The 17,080-nt window shown below is 38.0% G+C and overlaps 1 protein-coding gene across 4 annotated transcripts in view; it reads left to right on the forward strand.

Moving 5' to 3' along the window:
* ATRNL1 (attractin like 1) overlaps window positions 1–17,080 on the forward strand; it is a 512,339-nt gene that overhangs the window by 94,119 nt on the left and 401,140 nt on the right. For all 4 annotated transcript variants that reach the window (XM_036027363.1, XM_028513523.2, XM_036027364.1 and 1 more), the window contains exons 11-14: window positions 8,777–8,861; window positions 10,142–10,350; window positions 11,131–11,249; window positions 15,170–15,302. In XM_036027363.1, the coding sequence (XP_035883256.1) occupies window positions 8,777–8,861; window positions 10,142–10,350; window positions 11,131–11,249; window positions 15,170–15,302 (546 nt within the window). The remainder of the gene's footprint in view (window positions 1–8,776; window positions 8,862–10,141; window positions 10,351–11,130; window positions 11,250–15,169; window positions 15,303–17,080) is intronic.

Genomic DNA, 17,080 nt, shown 5'->3' on the forward strand with positions numbered 1-17,080 from the left:
GTCCAGGGTGCTGAGAGGGTCTTGGGAAGGGGCGGGGGGAAGAGGCTGGATGGGGCAGAGGGCAAGGTCAAGCCCACCTAACAGCCTCTGGGCTCGTCAGAGCTGTCATTCACGGGATGAACAGGACCATCCTTGTGGGAGGGTCTCTCCCAGGAGCATAGGGCCTTGGGTGAGGGGATTCTCCAGAGCTAAAGCAGTGTCTGCAGGGGCCGGTAGCTGAGTGACGTCGGTGATAGTCCCTGGAGGTGGGTTTAGTCAGCACATTTCCATGTTCGATATAATTCATTCTTTGAGCCACTCAGTCCACTTCTTCAAATATATTTGCTGAAAGCTCCTCTTGGATGGCAGTGGCCCTTCTCCTCGGGGAAAACCTGGCTCATTGCTCTGGCTCTGCAGCTGGCCCCAGGGCTGGCAGCTTCCTCCATTGTTCTTTTTAAACATCCCTTACCATCAGCTCGGACCTCTTCTGGTCTCTGGCTCACCTGGTGGCATGACGCAGACCCTCACCCTTAGGTATCCAGGCCCCTGATCAATATGTTATCTCCTGCCCTGGCTGGTGTGGCTCAGTGGATTGAGTGCCTGCCTGCATCGAACCAACGGGTTACCGTTTTGATTCCCAGTCTAGGGCACATGCCTGAGTTGCGGGCCAGGTCCCCAGTAGGGGGCATGGGAGAGGCAACCACACATTGATGTTTTGCTCCCTCTTTTTCTCCCTCCCTTCCCATCTCTCTAAAAATGTGTAAATAAAAACGATGTTATCTCCTACTCTGGGTTACTGTACTCGCCCACTTACCTTCACACTTGGCTCTAGGGCCATTTCCCTTCCCCCACAATGTGACTGAGGCACAGTTGGCAGCGTGGCTTTTTCCTGAGCCACGCTGAGCGAGGCTGTCTTCTAAGTGACGTCTGTTTTTGACTGTTCCCACACATCAAGCTGCCACATATGTATTTCCTTGCTCTCGTTATCTGGGCAGAGATGATTCCCTACGTGGCCATAGCTGTAAGATGAGGCATGAGCACGGGTGCACCAGTGATGGATGCAGGGGTCTGAATGAGCTGCCTGCCTGTGCATGTTGCTTGTGCACGGTGGTCGTGCTCACGCTGGATCTGGGGTACCACTTCCCTTCCACGTTCTTACGGTTATTGGGGACAGAGCCAGCTTAGATATCAAACTCTGAGCACATGGACACTTGATGACCCATGTCAGGACATGGCAGGAATAGAGGTGTAAAAATTTCCACTGTGGATGGGGAGGAATCGATAGTAGAGATATAGAAAGCCAAGTGGGAAAACGATCTGTGGGGAAAATAAAATAATGTTCATGAATGAAAATGCAGTCGGAGCAAGCTGCATGCCTTATCTGTGAATAATATCATATAATATTTATCTAAAAAAATCTGAGTACACAGGGAGGACGAAGGGGGGAAGTGTGTGTGTGCACACCTGCACGAAGGAGGTTGCAGATGTCTGAGGCTAAGAACTAAGTATGCCGCTGGGAGCAGGGAGGTAAATGTACAAACAAACTCTAGTTTTTTACTTAGAATTCAAAGTGCTTACTTCTGTGATTGTGGCATAGGCATTGGGAAGACAGAGCAGGAGGCCCTTTTATCATAAACCCCATGGAATCATTTCACTTTTTTTTTTAGATTTTTATTTATTTATAGAGAGGGAAGGGAGGGAGATAGAGATAGAGAGAGAGAGAAACATCAATGTGCGGTTGCTGGGGGCCGTGGCCTGCAACCCATGCATGTACCCTGACTGGGAATCGAACCTGCGACACTTTGGTTCTCAGCCTGCACTCAATCCACTGAGCTACGCCAGCCAGGGGGATCATTTCACTTTTAAACTTTGCACACATGCAGGGTCTGGCAGAAGTAACGCCACTGAGTGCAGTTGGTAGGGTACGTGGATGTCTCGCACGAGGTGGACAGCAATTTGAACACTTCACCTAAAGTGTCACATGGTGTGCCTGAGTGTGGCATTGTTACGTTACAGAATTACATGCTTATGATTTTGTCATAAAAGATTTGGTATAGATTACCAGCTCATTAAAAACAAAAACAAAGCAAAACAAAACAAAAAAAACAGGGGCATTAATTGTGCCAGACCCTTTATATTTTTAGTTAAAAACAAGCAAAACAAGAACAAACCAAAACAGCACAGAAATTTAAAAAGGCACAAAAAATAGCAGGTCAGAAATAAATGTTCAAAATGGTTCTGGGGAAACTGGTATCTGGAAATATACTGAGAAATATCTGCGAAATGTGGTGTGTGGGAAAAATTGAACTTGGAGCATTGCTACAGAGGTAAAAGTAAGTTCCAAAGATCAAAGCAGTAAAGGCTGGGCTGTACATCTTTTAGAATAAAATTAGGGATTATCTTCCTGTTAAAAATAAAAAGAACAAATCGAAAATTTGACCAAGTTAATCTACGCACTTTTTTGTAAAACAAGATTCCATAACTAAGTGAAAAGATGGAACACAGCAAAGGAAAATATATGGCAATTCATATGACCAGCAGAGGGTTGGTATTCAGAATGTTTAATAAAGAATTATTAAGAAAAATAGTCAACTAGAAAAACGGATGAGACTCGAACTGTGATTTTACAGAAGACCTGTAGAGGTGAAAAGGCGCTTGATCTCACTAGCAACTCAGAAAATGTGTAAAATAAAACCATTCATTAGATTGGTAAAAACAAAAAATGTCTGATAGAGATTCATGTTGGAGAGAATATGAAAGAAGAAAACCCATCACGTACTGCTCGTAGGAGTATTTAGTCAGTGAAAGTACTTTGGAGAGCAAATTGTCAAAATCTAGTGAAATTGATGTTATGCCTGTCCTTAAGCATAGTAAGTAATTTTACTCTTAGAAATCAGAAAGAAAGAAGGAGCTCCTACCCTTTGCAACAGCATGGATGGAGCTGGAAAACATTATGCTAAGCGAAACAAGCCAGGCAGTGAAAGACAAATACCATATAATTTCACCTTTAACAGGAACCTAAACAACAAAACAAAGAAACAAGCAAAATATAACCAAAGACACTGAAATAGAGGACAGGCTGACAGTGACCACAGGGGAGAGAAGAGGGAATTTCAGGGGACAGTGGGAAGGGTCCACGGGAACAAATTTGGAGGACACGTGGACAAAAACTAGGGGTGGGGGGTAATGGGGGGGAAGGGGGGAGGGTTGGGTGGGTGGGCTGGATTGGGAGTGAAAAGGAGAAAACTGTATTTGAACAATGATTAAAATAAAATTAAAAAAAAAAAAAGAAATCTACCTAGAGAAACTCTCAAAATGTGCACAAGAATGTGTGAATGACAGTGAACATACCAACATGACTTGTGGTGGGAAAAGTCTGAGAAAAGGCTGAATGACCATTACCAGATGAATGGGTAAATACGGTAGAGTCATACAAAGCAATGGTATAACATGGTTAAAATGAACACACAGCACCACATATATGCATACATTTAAATGGGTTGTTGAATAGACATTTCTCCCCAAAAGATACACAGATGCTCAACATGACTAATTACTAGGGAAATGCAGATCAACCCCACAATGTGATGCCACATCACACCCAGTAGGATGGCTATGATCAAGAAATAGAAAATGGGTTTGGGTAAGGACGTGGAGAATTCGGAACGCTTGTGCGCTGCTGGTTGGCATTTACACACAGCTGCTTGGAAGAGTGTAGGGGCTCCTCAACATGTCACATATAATATCACCATATGACCCAGAAATGCCACTACAGGTGTGCACTCAAAATGATTGAGAGAAGGACAGGAACAGTCACTCGTAAACCCATTTTTATAGCAGCTTCTTCACAGTAGCCAAAATTGGAAGCAACCCAAGTGCCCACTGATGGATGAATTGATATCTGTATCTATAGATATCTATGAGTAACATACATGGATATGTTATTCAGACTCACAAAGGAAGGAAATTCTGACACATGCTACAGCATGGCTGAACCTTGAAGATACTATGTTGAATAAGCAATTTTTCAACCTTTTTCATTTTTTCAAAAAATTATTTTATTGTTACTCAATACTGTTGTCTGCATTTACCCCCCACCACTCCCCAGCCAAACCCACCTCCCTCCCTTGCTTCCGCCCACTCTTGGTTTTATCCATGCGTCCTTTATAGTTGTTTCTGAAAACCCTTCCCCCCATTGTCCCCTCCTACCTTTTCCTTTGGTTACTGTCAGATTGTTCTTAATTTCAACGTCTCCGGTTATATTTTGCTTGCCTTTTTCTTTTGAAACCCTTTTCATCTTATGACACACATAAACTAACTACTAAAATTCTGCAACACACTAATATATATATTAATATATATATATATATATATATATATATATATATTGCTGTTCTGACAAAATAGGTATAATTTTGATTCACCCACACCAAGTAGCTGTTGTTGTGTTGGCTGTTGTCATTTTTTATTTGACAATCTCAGGGGAAAGAGGTCAGTGCCCCTGGCTAAACAGTCAGGATTCGCATGTTTTAAAAATTCTTGCTCACACCGGTTGAAAAATCCCTGTGCTAAATGAAATAATCCAGTCACAAAAGGAGGAAAACCATATGATTCCACTTGTGTGAGGGACCTAGATATAACGTGGAATTATTGTGGAGAGAGGGATATGGGGAATTATTATTTCAGGGTGTGCAAACTTTTGGTGCCTCTGGGCCACACTGGAAGAAGAATTGTCTTGGGCCACACATTAAATACACCAACACTAATGAAAACTGATGAACAAAATAAAGGTTTTAAGTAAATTTATGATTTTGTGTTGGGCCACATTCATAGCCATCCTGGGCCACACACGGCCCCTGGATCATGGGGTGGACACCCCGATTCAGTTTAACCAGATGAAGAACGCTCTGGAGATACATTATGACGGTACCTGAACAACTCTGGGAGTGTTCGTAATGCCACTGAACTACACCCTTAAAAAGGATTACGATGGTCCAAAAAAGAAAGAAAGACCTAAAATCAAAACTCAGTGAGTTGAATAAACCAAGCAAGTTGCAGAAGGATATCATTTTGTGTGTATATATGTCATTTGTATTAATATATATTTTTAGAACCTATACAAAATACTATTCATGTATCATAAATATAAAAACTCTGATGAGCAAATAGAGGACAGCGGTTGGACTTGAAGAGGGAAGATGTTATAAAACATTCTTGTGAGTACACAAGAAAATGTTATCTGTAATTTTTTTCTTAAAAAACTGTAGTAAACGTGATAAAATAATGGTTTTGACAAACCTGGGTAGTGGCACATGTGTTTGTAATACTAGCTATTCTTTAGACTATTATGTGTACTGAAAATTGTCTTTTTCCTAAAGGAGAATATCTCCTACAGTTAGAAGAAATCTTAAAAAGCAAAATTTGTAGTTATGCTCATTTTATTCTATTAGCTCTTTTTCCTAACTCATGTCTTAGATAGTTTTCCTCAGTATATTTTATGCCTTTCATCTTGAAAATCCGCCTTCCTTTCTTCCTTTTGCCTGGCTTGTATTGGACGTCGGGCTGAATTACTTACCTTTTCCTCCAAGGTGGGCTCAGATTGTTGGGTCATTTTCTTTTCTGGACTGTGGATGTCCAAAAATGACCTTGAGGATTCTTCTTTGGAGACTTTTATAATAAACTGATTTCTGGAAGTCCTGCTTTCTGGTAGCCCTACTCTTTCATCTGACGCTTCTGTTTTCTTTGTCTGAAGCATATTCTGGTTTCTAGTTCTGTTCCTGAAGTCCTATAACCAACACACAGTTTACAAACCAGCAGTCATGGGGCTTGTGTGTGTGTGTGTGTTGAGATTGTACGGAAAGTCTGAAACCTGTCCTTCCCAACCAGTGAACTCTTGGTCACCACTTTGCTGAAGTCTGTGCCCTTTTCAGGTCGCACCTCCTCTCCACGTGCGAATAATGCTTTACAATTCTTTTTTTGTTCTTTTTTATTAAATTTATTGGGGTGACACTGGCCAATAAAATGATAGAGGTTTCAGGTACACCATTCTACAACACGTCATCTGTGCACTGTGTGTTCACCGCCCAAAGTCAAGTCTCCGACCATCATCATTTGTTTCCCCTGTACCCTCCTCCGCCCCCTCCATCCCCCCTTCTCCCAGCAGTCGCCACACTGTTGTTCATGTCCATGGCTTTTTTTTCTTTTTTGTCTTTTGTGCAGTCCCTGCACCCCGCTGAGCTCCCTCCTGCTGTCAGCCTGCTCTCTATGAGTCTGTTTCTGTTTTACTTGTTAATTCGTTTTGTTCATTAGATTCCACGTACGAGTGAAATCATATGGTATTTGTCTTTCTCTGTCTGACTTATTTTGCTTAGCATAATGCTCTCCAGGTCCATCCATCCATGCCGTCACAAACAGTAAGGTTTCCTTCTTTTTAGTGGCCAAGTAACTGTATCCCACTGTATAAATATATACCACAGTTTTTGTATCCTCTTACTTATTGATGGACACTTGGGTAGTTCCGTCAAATTAGTTTTGTAATAGCAAACATTCATAAACATAACTTTCAGAAAAACAAATGTAACCGAATAGGCTTAAAGAAATTGCCTAACTTGTCCTGGGTCGAATTGTTAAATATTTTTAATGTGAGGTAATACCAGCTCAATCAACCTCACAGGATTCTTATAAAGACTATTTTAAGTGATGGAGATGAAAGCACTTTGAAAGTTTTGTAGTACTACACACATTTCTTCAATGAACTTTAGCGTGTGAAATTGGCATACTTAACCCTATGCACAGCCGTCTATAATAGTATTTCCCAAAATGTGATTTTCAGAGCACTGGCTCTTAGAAAAGTCATAGGTGTTATGTGAAAAGTGTGTCTATGGATAAAACATTGTCAAAACACTAGCAAATATTCATCTATTAGTAGACTGTTGTTTCCATATCTTGACTATTGTAAATAATACCGCAATAAATCTACAGGCACATATAACTTCTCAGATTAGCGTTTTTGTTTCTTCAGATAAATGCCCAGAAGCAGAGCAGCTGGATCATCTGGGAGTTCTATTTTAAACTTTTTGAGGAACTCCCGTACTACTTTTCAGAGTGGCTGCATCAACTTACATCCCCACCCGTGTTACACGAGGGTTTCCCTTTGCCCACATCCCTGTCAGCACTTGTTATTTACTGTCTTAATGGCTAATAGCCACTCTGACGGGTGTGAGGGGAGAGCTCATGTGGTATTGACTTGCACTGTGGTGATGAATAGAGGTGTTGACCATGCGTCATGCGTCAGTTTTCCATCTGTATGTCTTTATCAGAAAAATATTCACATCTTCTGCCCATTTTTAATGGGGTCATCTGTTTTTTTTTTTGATATTGAGTTGTATGCATTCTTTGTATATTTTTGATACTAACTTCTTATCAGATATGTCATTTATAAGAATCTTCTCCCATTTAATAGATTACTGTCTCACTTTGGTGATGGTTTCCTTCACTGTGCAGAAGCTTCTTAGTTTTGTGTAGTCTCATTTGTTTATTTTTGCTTGTGGTGCTCTTAGCTGAGGAGCAGATCTGAAAAATATTGGTAAGGCTGATGCCAAAGAGTTTTTTTTTTCTAGGAGTTTTATGGTTTCTGGTCTTACATTAATAATTTAATCCACTTTGAGTTTACTTTCATAGATGTTGTAAGACTCATCCAGTTTTTTTCATGTAGCTGCCCAGTGTTCCCAACATCATTTATTGAAGAGATTGTTTTTCCTTATTGTATATTCTTCCCTCTTTTGCTGTAGATTAATTGGCTGATGAGCATGGATTTATTTCTGACCTCTTTATCCTTTTCCATTGACCTGTGCGCCTGTATTTGTGCCAGTACCATGCTGTTTTGATTATTATTGCTTTGTGATATAGTTTGAAATCAAGGAGCATGATAACTCCAGCTTTGTTCTCTTGCAAGGTTACTCTGGGTAGTCAGGGTCTCTTGGGATTCTATACTAAATATTTGATTTTGATAATTCTGTTTTTAGACATGCTTTCATTGAAAATTATATATTCTACTTAATTTTGTATGCATGTATATAAAGTTTGATTTAGTGATTTAACTTTCTACTAGATTTGCCTGGCATTGATGTTCATATATTATTTCACTATGTGAACCTGGGTTTATTTGGTAAAGATAATGTCATTGAAATTATTTTCCTGTTGTCCAAGATGTTTCTTAAGCTCTCCTCCTTTATGCAAAGTGAAATAAGCCAGTCAGAGAAAGACAAATACCATGCGATTTCACTCATATGTGGAATCTAATGAACAAACTGAACTAATAAGCAAAATAAGGACAGATTCATAGATGGAGAATGGATGGCAGCTAGTGGTGGGGGGAGGTTAGTGGGCAGAGGGATGGAGCAAAAAGGAAAAGGGGCTCATGGACATGGACAGCAGTGTGGTGATTGCTGGGGGTACCGGGGTATGAGGGGACTAAATGGTAATGGGAAAATATAATAAAGATAAAAAAGAAAAAAAGATTATTTTCCAATATAAATACACCCATACACCCATTTTCTTTTCTTTCATTTCCTTTATTCTCATACACATAAATTTATTTGTGAGAATTTTAGGCAAAAGCCATTTCTATTTAAGAAATAATGCTAGTTGAGTAACCTAAATTGTAGGTCATGAAAAATTAACGAAAGGGTTTCTGACTTTATGTATTACATCATTAATATGAGCAATGATTGTTTTTTAGTATTTGTATTAATTTTTTATTTTAATTTTTTGTTCTTCTGGTCTCTTTTTTTCCTAGCTTGTGATGAATGGAAAATATTACCAAAACCAAATCTTCATAGAGACGTCAACAGATTTGGACACTCTGCAGTCGTCATTAATGGGTAAAAGAAATACATTGATCAGTTTTACTCTCTGCATATTCTGTTATTCTTTCAAAACTACCATTTGTACTTAATGGCATTTGATTTTATGTATCCCTGCTGTACCGTGGAGGACCTTTTGGCTCATTAACCGTATTCTCCATTCTTTCTGTGTTTAAATGTGTTTAAGGGGCAGGGGTCGTGGAAGGAAAGGTGCTGAGGTACAACTTCAGACACTTAAAAAAGGCAGTCCCGCCTTCTTTTCCTTTCTCCAGGGACCGGATAGTGAGTGACTTCCTTTAAAAAGATGACACTGAAGTGATAGAAAGGCTAGTAGTTCCTGTTTCTATGCAAGAGAGCAAGGGTAGTGAGGAGAATTCATTTCAGTTGTCATTATAAATGTATGCTTTTTGACAAATCTTTTAACCCCTCTGGATTTGAATATCCTTAAACCCACTGGGAATTTGGGCTGGATGATCTTTAAGCTACCTTCCTCTTATAAGTTTGTACGATTTCTCTATTTCTGTAGCAAAAATGTGGTAATATGGACTCAAGCGATAGTAAAAATATGCTAGCTCATTCATTAGCTTAAAATGTATAATTCGCAAGAACATGGTTATAAGTTCATTTTATTTCCATTTTACTCAAATTATGTCAACATTCTCCAATATGATACTAAAAGCAGGTAAAAGTTAACCACAATGAAACTGTAATTGGTATCAGTTGGCTTCCAAAATAGTAGTACAGGAAATTCAGAGTGTGTAAATATATAAACTTGAGGCTTCTCTGCTGAAAAATTGTGTTTTGTTGATTTCTATTTTACTTCTCTTAAATAATAGAAGGTATTATCGAAGTGTTTTCGGACCTTTTCCATTTATTACATTAATAGTATTTTTAGAGGTAACAGTGTTACTGTCAGGGCATGTCACTCATCTTTGGCATTGGGAATACTGATCAATTCAGTGATTGGGATTTTCTTTCTAAATTGAAATTTTGAAAATCTTTTTGACTATTTTACTCTTTTTTTGTGAATTTTACAAGAGGATAGTAAAATACTGTAAGAAGGTCTCCTTATCTAATTTCTAAATTTTATGGCTGTATTTAAAAATCACAATTTTAGATAGCAGTTCTACAGTGTACCTTATAATACATGTACAGCAAGTATCTATTGCTAAAACATTGTTTCCTCCCTCGGTAAAATAATGTAAAATATATATTTAAATTCATTTTTAAAAGTAATACACTCAACAGAGACTTTTGTTAATAGTGTTTCTTTAAGATTCTTGTTCTGTTTTTATTAGGTCCATGTATATATTCGGAGGATTTTCTAGTGTACTCCTTAATGACATCCTTGTATACAAACCTCCAAATTGCAAGGCTTTTAGAGATGAAGAACTGTGTAAAAATGCTGGTCCAGGGATAAAATGTATTTGGAATAAAAATTACTGTGAATCTTGGGAATCCGGGAATACGAATAATATTCTTAGAGCAAAGTGCCCTCCTAAAACAGGTAAAAGCTGTTTTTTCTTTTCTTTCTCTCATCTCTGGCACATAGCTTCTCTACTTGGCTAGATGTAGAAATGCATTCTGCTTGTGAGAATTACCTTTGTAGTTTTCAGAAATTAAAAATTTATAATCCTCTAATTAGGAATCTAATGTTTGAACTAGACGGCAATTAATAATTTAATATCTTTATTAGCTATTTTTAGTTTTCTTTTTAAAATTCTGCATGTAAAATTACATATCAATATTTTATACATAACATGATCATATATAAAAATTATTTTCCTATGTGAGTAAAAAATGACTTCAAATAATTCTTTCTAAGAAATATTACATGCTTCAAAGAAATAAAATGAAGTAATTTATTATGCACTTGGTATTATTTTTTTCTTCCTGAATTATTGCCAAGCCAGACCATGAAGTTAAAAACAATTTCTGTAATTTCAATGATTAATAATGTTTTCTTTTAGGTATATAGTAATACATTTTGTTCATAAAATTACCTGTGAGTGTTTTCTCCCTCCTCCATAATGTGGACATTTCAAATAGCTATAGATCGTGTAGATTCAGTAATTAAGATGAAGGCAGGATGTATTTAAAGCCTTGTAAACACAATTAGCCACAAAGCTGACTTCATACTGAAGAACTTATGTTGAGATTGATGGTCATATTTAGGGTTTAAAAATGTCTGAGCGATTCTTAAACAGATGTTGAAAATGCGCGAATCAAGAAGCGTGACATTTCCACTCGCGTTCTGATATGTCTCTCTGCCCCGTTCGCATTGCAGTGGCTTCTGATGACAGGTGTTACAGATACGCCGACTGTGCCAGCTGCACGGCCAACACCAACGGGTGTCAGTGGTGTGACGACAAGAAGTGCATGTCGGCCAGCAGCAACTGCAGTGTGGTCAGTACTCGAGGGTACACGGTCATGGACTTAACGTTGCTGCTGTGTAATCATTGGCCTAGCACGTAGTAGGGCTGTAAAAAATAGCCCTTCTTACATCAAGGCATTTAGAGAACACGCAGGGAATGTTTTATTCCCTTATTATGTCGCTCTCTTAGTACACTGTCAGTTCAGTCTGCGATTTGTTGTTTAAATTTGTCAGTGTGGGTTCCATTTTGAGTCCAGTAACTTTTACTTCTTTTCATGGACAAGATTGGGAAAATTATTACAAAGCTGATTTAAAACAAAAAGATTTATGGCTGTAAAATGCTGTCTCCAGTGCTGATGGAAATAAGATTATAGGGACTTACCGAGATCATTTCCAGGGAGATCTCGTCAGTGGTGGTGTGGTCTAGCATGTCATTTCCATGCCCCGTGTGTAAGTTTAACCTGAGGCATTGGCGGTGTCGGCTTCCCTTTTGCTCAGCATCTGTCCTGAGAGCAGTGCTTCTCAGCCGGAGGCAGTTTTGTCCTCCGAGGGCCATTTGGCCATGTGCGTGGACGTCTTTGGTTGTCATGACTGTGTGGCTGACGATGGCATCTAATCGGTAGAGGACACGGATGCCGCTGAACGTCCCACAATGCGTGGGCAGGCCTCCCACAGAAAAGTATCTGGCTCAAATTCTCAATAGCGGTGGGATCCAGGCACCCTGCTTTAGGTAGGCACTTGAAAACATCATAAAATTAATATTCATGGCAGGTGAAAGTTGATTAAGAGCTGCAGATTTTAACCTTTTAAGTGGGTACTAAAAATGTCCTGTGTGTTAGATGTCAACAAATCGAAATAAAAATTTAAAAAGTATTTAAAAAATGTATTTAATAGGATTAAAGTTTCCCCAGTTGGACTACAGCTTAAATAACTAATGTGCATACCGATTTTCAACTAAATACACTATACATTGTTTTTCTCTAAATTTTTATTAATCAACAGAAGTGCCTATTTGTTTTTCAAAATAGCAGGCAGAGATGAAAGGTAAAGAAAAGGGGGTTGGGAAATAAGAAAGAAAAAACTTCTGTTGTGTCATCTGAAAATTTTCTGCACTAACCAGTCATATTTCAAAATATTAAGTTTTATGATTCTATTCTACAATAGTATTCAAAACTCAAAATGGAGGACAATGTTTAGTTACTGACTCATCAATTGAATCTTTTTGCTTTCATATAAGTGGTTTTGAAATACAGGCAAAAAGCAGGTTTACAGTGTGAGTATGCAAAACAGAGTTTATTCTTGTGTTATTATTTATGAATGACTGTGTTATTTTCCACACAAGCAACTGTAAACCTACTTGTGTAGGCATACATGTATGCATTCTAGCGATGCAAGTTACTTTAACAACAATACATACTTCCATTTTATTTGTTTGAATGTTACTCTGACGTGACTCATCTTTGAAAATCGGAAGTACTTGTTCATGCTTGGATTAATGTTCGTCTCATGAGTTACGGCGGCGAGTCATGTGGAAACAGGAGGGGGGAAGTAGAACGAGGTTTAGGGCTACAGGACTAACATGGAGAATGTCAGTAGGTAAAAACTGCAAGCAGATTTCATTTGAAGCTTTGTTGAATAACCCTGAGTTCACCTGCGTCTGGACATGGACCCTAAGTGAAAATATGCATATCCCAAAAGTTGTGGGGTATCAACTGCTATCAAGCATTCATTTTATAAGGTGCTTTTTTTGCTCTCTATTTTATTTTTGCCAGTGCTAAGTTAACAAGGAAAGCAGTGGGCGAGGTGGTGTAAGTGAGCAGATGGTACTCACTTGTAATTTAGACTTTGATGTAATGTGTCTTTCAGACAGTTTTATCGCGATGTCTGGTGATTAAGCTAAACCAAATGCTAATGGGTACAGAAAGGTCCACGAGATTTCCATGTAAATGATGTCCACTGATACCCTATTTCATTATTTAATCATATTTACTGTGAGTTGCAAATATTGAGCTCTCACAGTTCAAATAGGCTGCTTACTTCTCCCAGCTTTTCATTTTAAATTTCCGTCTATGTTAGAGTGAAGACCAGTAATGGTTAGTCTTCGTAGTCTGTTTACAATGTTCGTCTGCTTCATGAGGCCAGAAAATGCCAGCCATTTTTCAGAATAGCTCTCAGCTTTCTTCCATAATTGATTAAATTGGCCTGGCGTGCAAATGAAAGATGGTTTCATCTATTGTCCTGGTTCAGCACCAGTCAGTGACTGTACCGTCGTTAATGAAGAGCAGTATAGTTAGTTACTTGGAGGGTGACTCTAATGATGTCATTGTTATCCTAAGATGCGGCTTTTGTATGTTATTCTTTCTCTCATTCTAAGGTGATGTTTGGCATCTCAGTAATGCTATTTGTCAAAAGAGTCGAGTAAATTTATTTCTCTTGTTAGCTGGCGAGGGTTGGGAACTACAATGATCATATGGACTAATACTGATTTATGTGCTACATGAAAACAAAAACTGAATTAGAATAAATAACAAGGAAGTTAATATGTTTCTAATGAAAATATGACGGTTGAGTAAGAGTCACAAAGTAATTTGAGATCTTAAAAATTGTATTTGCTGCTATTTTTGGATGCAGAAAGACAAACACGAGTATCTGTGGACTTTTTATATTACCTTATAGTCTGCGTAATTTGCTCTAAAGGAATGAACATCTTCCCACTGAAGGGGACTACGATGTGTTTTGTGTAGGAAAATGTAAGAGTTGACAAATAGATATTTGGTGGGGATATTTAGAAGTATCTAAGAGGATGAAGATTGCTTTAACTGTTTTTCTACATGAGATAGTTATTACTAAATTTTAACTTTTAAGTTTACTGACTGAAAAGAAGTGTTTAGCTTCCTTATATGAGCAAGCCCGAGGCGAGCATTTATATCCGTGTGAGAAAACTGGGGGGGGGGAGTGGGGCCCAGGAGGTAGCAGGACGTCCTTCATGACTTCTTCTTCAAAGAAGCGTCCCAGGAAGCGTTGAGCCAGGAATGTAATACCCGATTTTGACGAGGCAGGCTGTGCCATAGATACTGATAGTATGTGAAATATGGGAACCTTGGCGTATGTAGGGATTGCCACTAAAGTTCCTACGTTCCCTGTGTTTTTCTCTTTTAACTTTTAAACTCTTAGTGCTGAAATTAATTGAAATACGGTTACATACTACAGTTCTGGCTGGGTAGGTTTGTTGGTTAGAGCACTATCCTCCCAGTACACCAACATTGGCGGGTTCGATTCCTGGTCAGGGCACATACATGAAGCAACCGGTGAATGCATAAATAAGGGCAACAACAAAGCAATGTTTCTCTAAAAATCAATCAATAACATTTTTTTTAAAAGTAGCTTCTGCAGGTTGTTTGCAGCCTGGATAAAGGCAATGTGACAAATACAGGAGAAACATCAATTAACCAAAACCAATATTTAATGTCTGTGGGAATAAAATTAGTTTGAGTTATTGAGAGAATAATTCATTTTAAAAATTTATTGTATTCTGATAAAGCATCTCTTAAATTTTTACTGCTTATCATTTCCACTTCATTCCAGGGATTTGCATGATAGTTTTATGATGACTGGAATTCTTTCATGTGATCATTAAGAGAGATGGCTTTGTGCATTGGCTTTATTTGTTGACTTGGAAGCCTACTACCCAATTCAATAGAAAATGTTTTCATTAGATGGGTTCTGTTTCAAATTGTGTAATTTGCCCATACTGTCCAATATGTACACATTCCAATTCCAAGAACTGTAGTGTAACTAAATTAATGAATAAAGAGAGATTCTGATTCAGTAGAATTGAACTTGGGGTTAGAAATTTGTATTTACAACTTCACCAGGTAATTTATTTACACTGAAGTTTAAGAATCATTGCTGTGCAAAGGTGAAAGTAACGTTTTATCTTTTAACTTTCTAGTTTGTGAAAAACTACACCAAATGCTATGTGAAAAATGAGCAGATTTGTAACAAACTTACCAGCTGTAAAACCTGCTCACTGAACTTGAACTGCCAGTGGGATCAGAGACAACAAGAGTGCCAGGCTTTACCAGGTAAAAATGTCAGTTCGCTCAACGAGCTCCCCAGTCCACAGATGAGCAGCGTTATTGCAAAGAGCTTTTAGCAGAATGAATGTTCTCCAAAATGAAACCAAGAGCAAATAAACGGTACTGTTGAAACAATGGCAGCTTTGCTTCTACAAGGATATTTGTATGTTTGCTTGCACTTCTTTTAAGATGTCTTTGGTTTCTTGTATTTTTTATCCTGTTGACTTGATAGAATCCCCTTCCAATTTTAAAAATTGATGTCTTAACATAGAAAGTAATAAGCACTCCTACAGATAGCCAAATTTTAACAGATGTTAACATTTGGACATATTTGATTTGATTTTTAAGTGCTGTTTTTTTTTTTTTAAATTGTGGGAACTATATTTTCCTGACTGCTTTTTAAATTCTAAATGGTAACACTTGTAATAAATATTATATGATTTAATGAGAATCGAAATTCTGCCAATGAGAATAAAGCTCATTTTAAAAAGCAATTTCAGTTTATTTTTTTATTGTTAACACTCTTCTTAGTAGATCTGAACCACTATTCTTTTTAAATCTGAAAGGGAAAATCAGTACATGAAAAAGTTATATAAATATTTAGCCAGTTTCATCTTCCCGTGACACAGATAAACTGAGATACACTGGCTGAGTGACTTGCTCAGAATTGCGTGATTGTAATAGAAGTGACTATTGACTGGGCATTCTCTGTTTGATTATACGCCTTTCTGTGTCCCGTGCTTTTTGTTTGTCTTTTTATTTCTTTGTAAAAAAATTTCTAAGCCTGTGTAATTCTAAAATGTATTGAAAATTCCATCATGGGATTCATGTCTTTCTTACAAGTTCATGTAATTACATAAAACTTAGATTGCCTTGATAAGTGCTATTGAGATGTTGGAATGTTTATTTGAATTTTGAATTTTGTTTATATGTTGACCTTTAAAGTTTTAATTTATTTTTTAATTTTTATTTCTTGATTTCTGGAGAGAGAGGAACAGGATGGGGGTGGGGGGGAGAGAGAGATTGATTTGTTGTTCCATTTATTTATGCATTCATTCGTTCATTGGTTGATGCTCGTATGTGCCCTGACTGGCATCAAACCCACAACCTTGAAGTATTGGGATGATGCTCTAACCAACTGAGCTACCCAGCCATAGCAAACCTTTAAAGCTCGCAATATATTGTGATATATTTATGTGTGTGAACTTTGAGAAAATTAGAGAATAGTAATTCAGTGGGCAGGATTTGAGAAGCAGTATGAGATGACATTGAACTTGAAAGTAATATGATTTCTTTTTCTTAAAGATTTTATTTATTTATTTATTTTTAGAGAGAGAGGAAGGGAAGGAGAAAGAGAGTGAGAAGAATATCAATGTGTGGTTGCCTCTCTCCTGCCCCCTACTGGAAAACTGGCCCATAATTCAGGCATGTGCCCTGACTGGGAATCGAACCGGCGACCCTTTGGTTCGCAGGCTGGCACTGAATCCACTGAGCCACACCAGCCAGGGCAAAAGTAATACTGATTTCTAAGCATTAAATTCTAAAATCGACCTATTGATCAGTAAAAATAACTACAAAGTCTCTTTAAAAATACATAGCAAATCCTGGACCAAAATAGAATTTCACTGAAAGGAATGTGTATATTTAAAGGAAGATTACTTCAATAAAAAAGGGATTTGGTTACCATTGGAAGTTTTGAGAAATAACAATAAAGTTATATTGGTAGATCCTACCTGCTCACTGCCCAGGAAAAAACTTTGGTCTGGTATAATGGCTCCATTTGA

This window comes from Phyllostomus discolor, chromosome 5 (genome assembly GCF_004126475.2).
Source record: "Phyllostomus discolor isolate MPI-MPIP mPhyDis1 chromosome 5, mPhyDis1.pri.v3, whole genome shotgun sequence".
NCBI lineage: Eukaryota > Metazoa > Chordata > Mammalia > Chiroptera > Phyllostomidae > Phyllostomus > Phyllostomus discolor.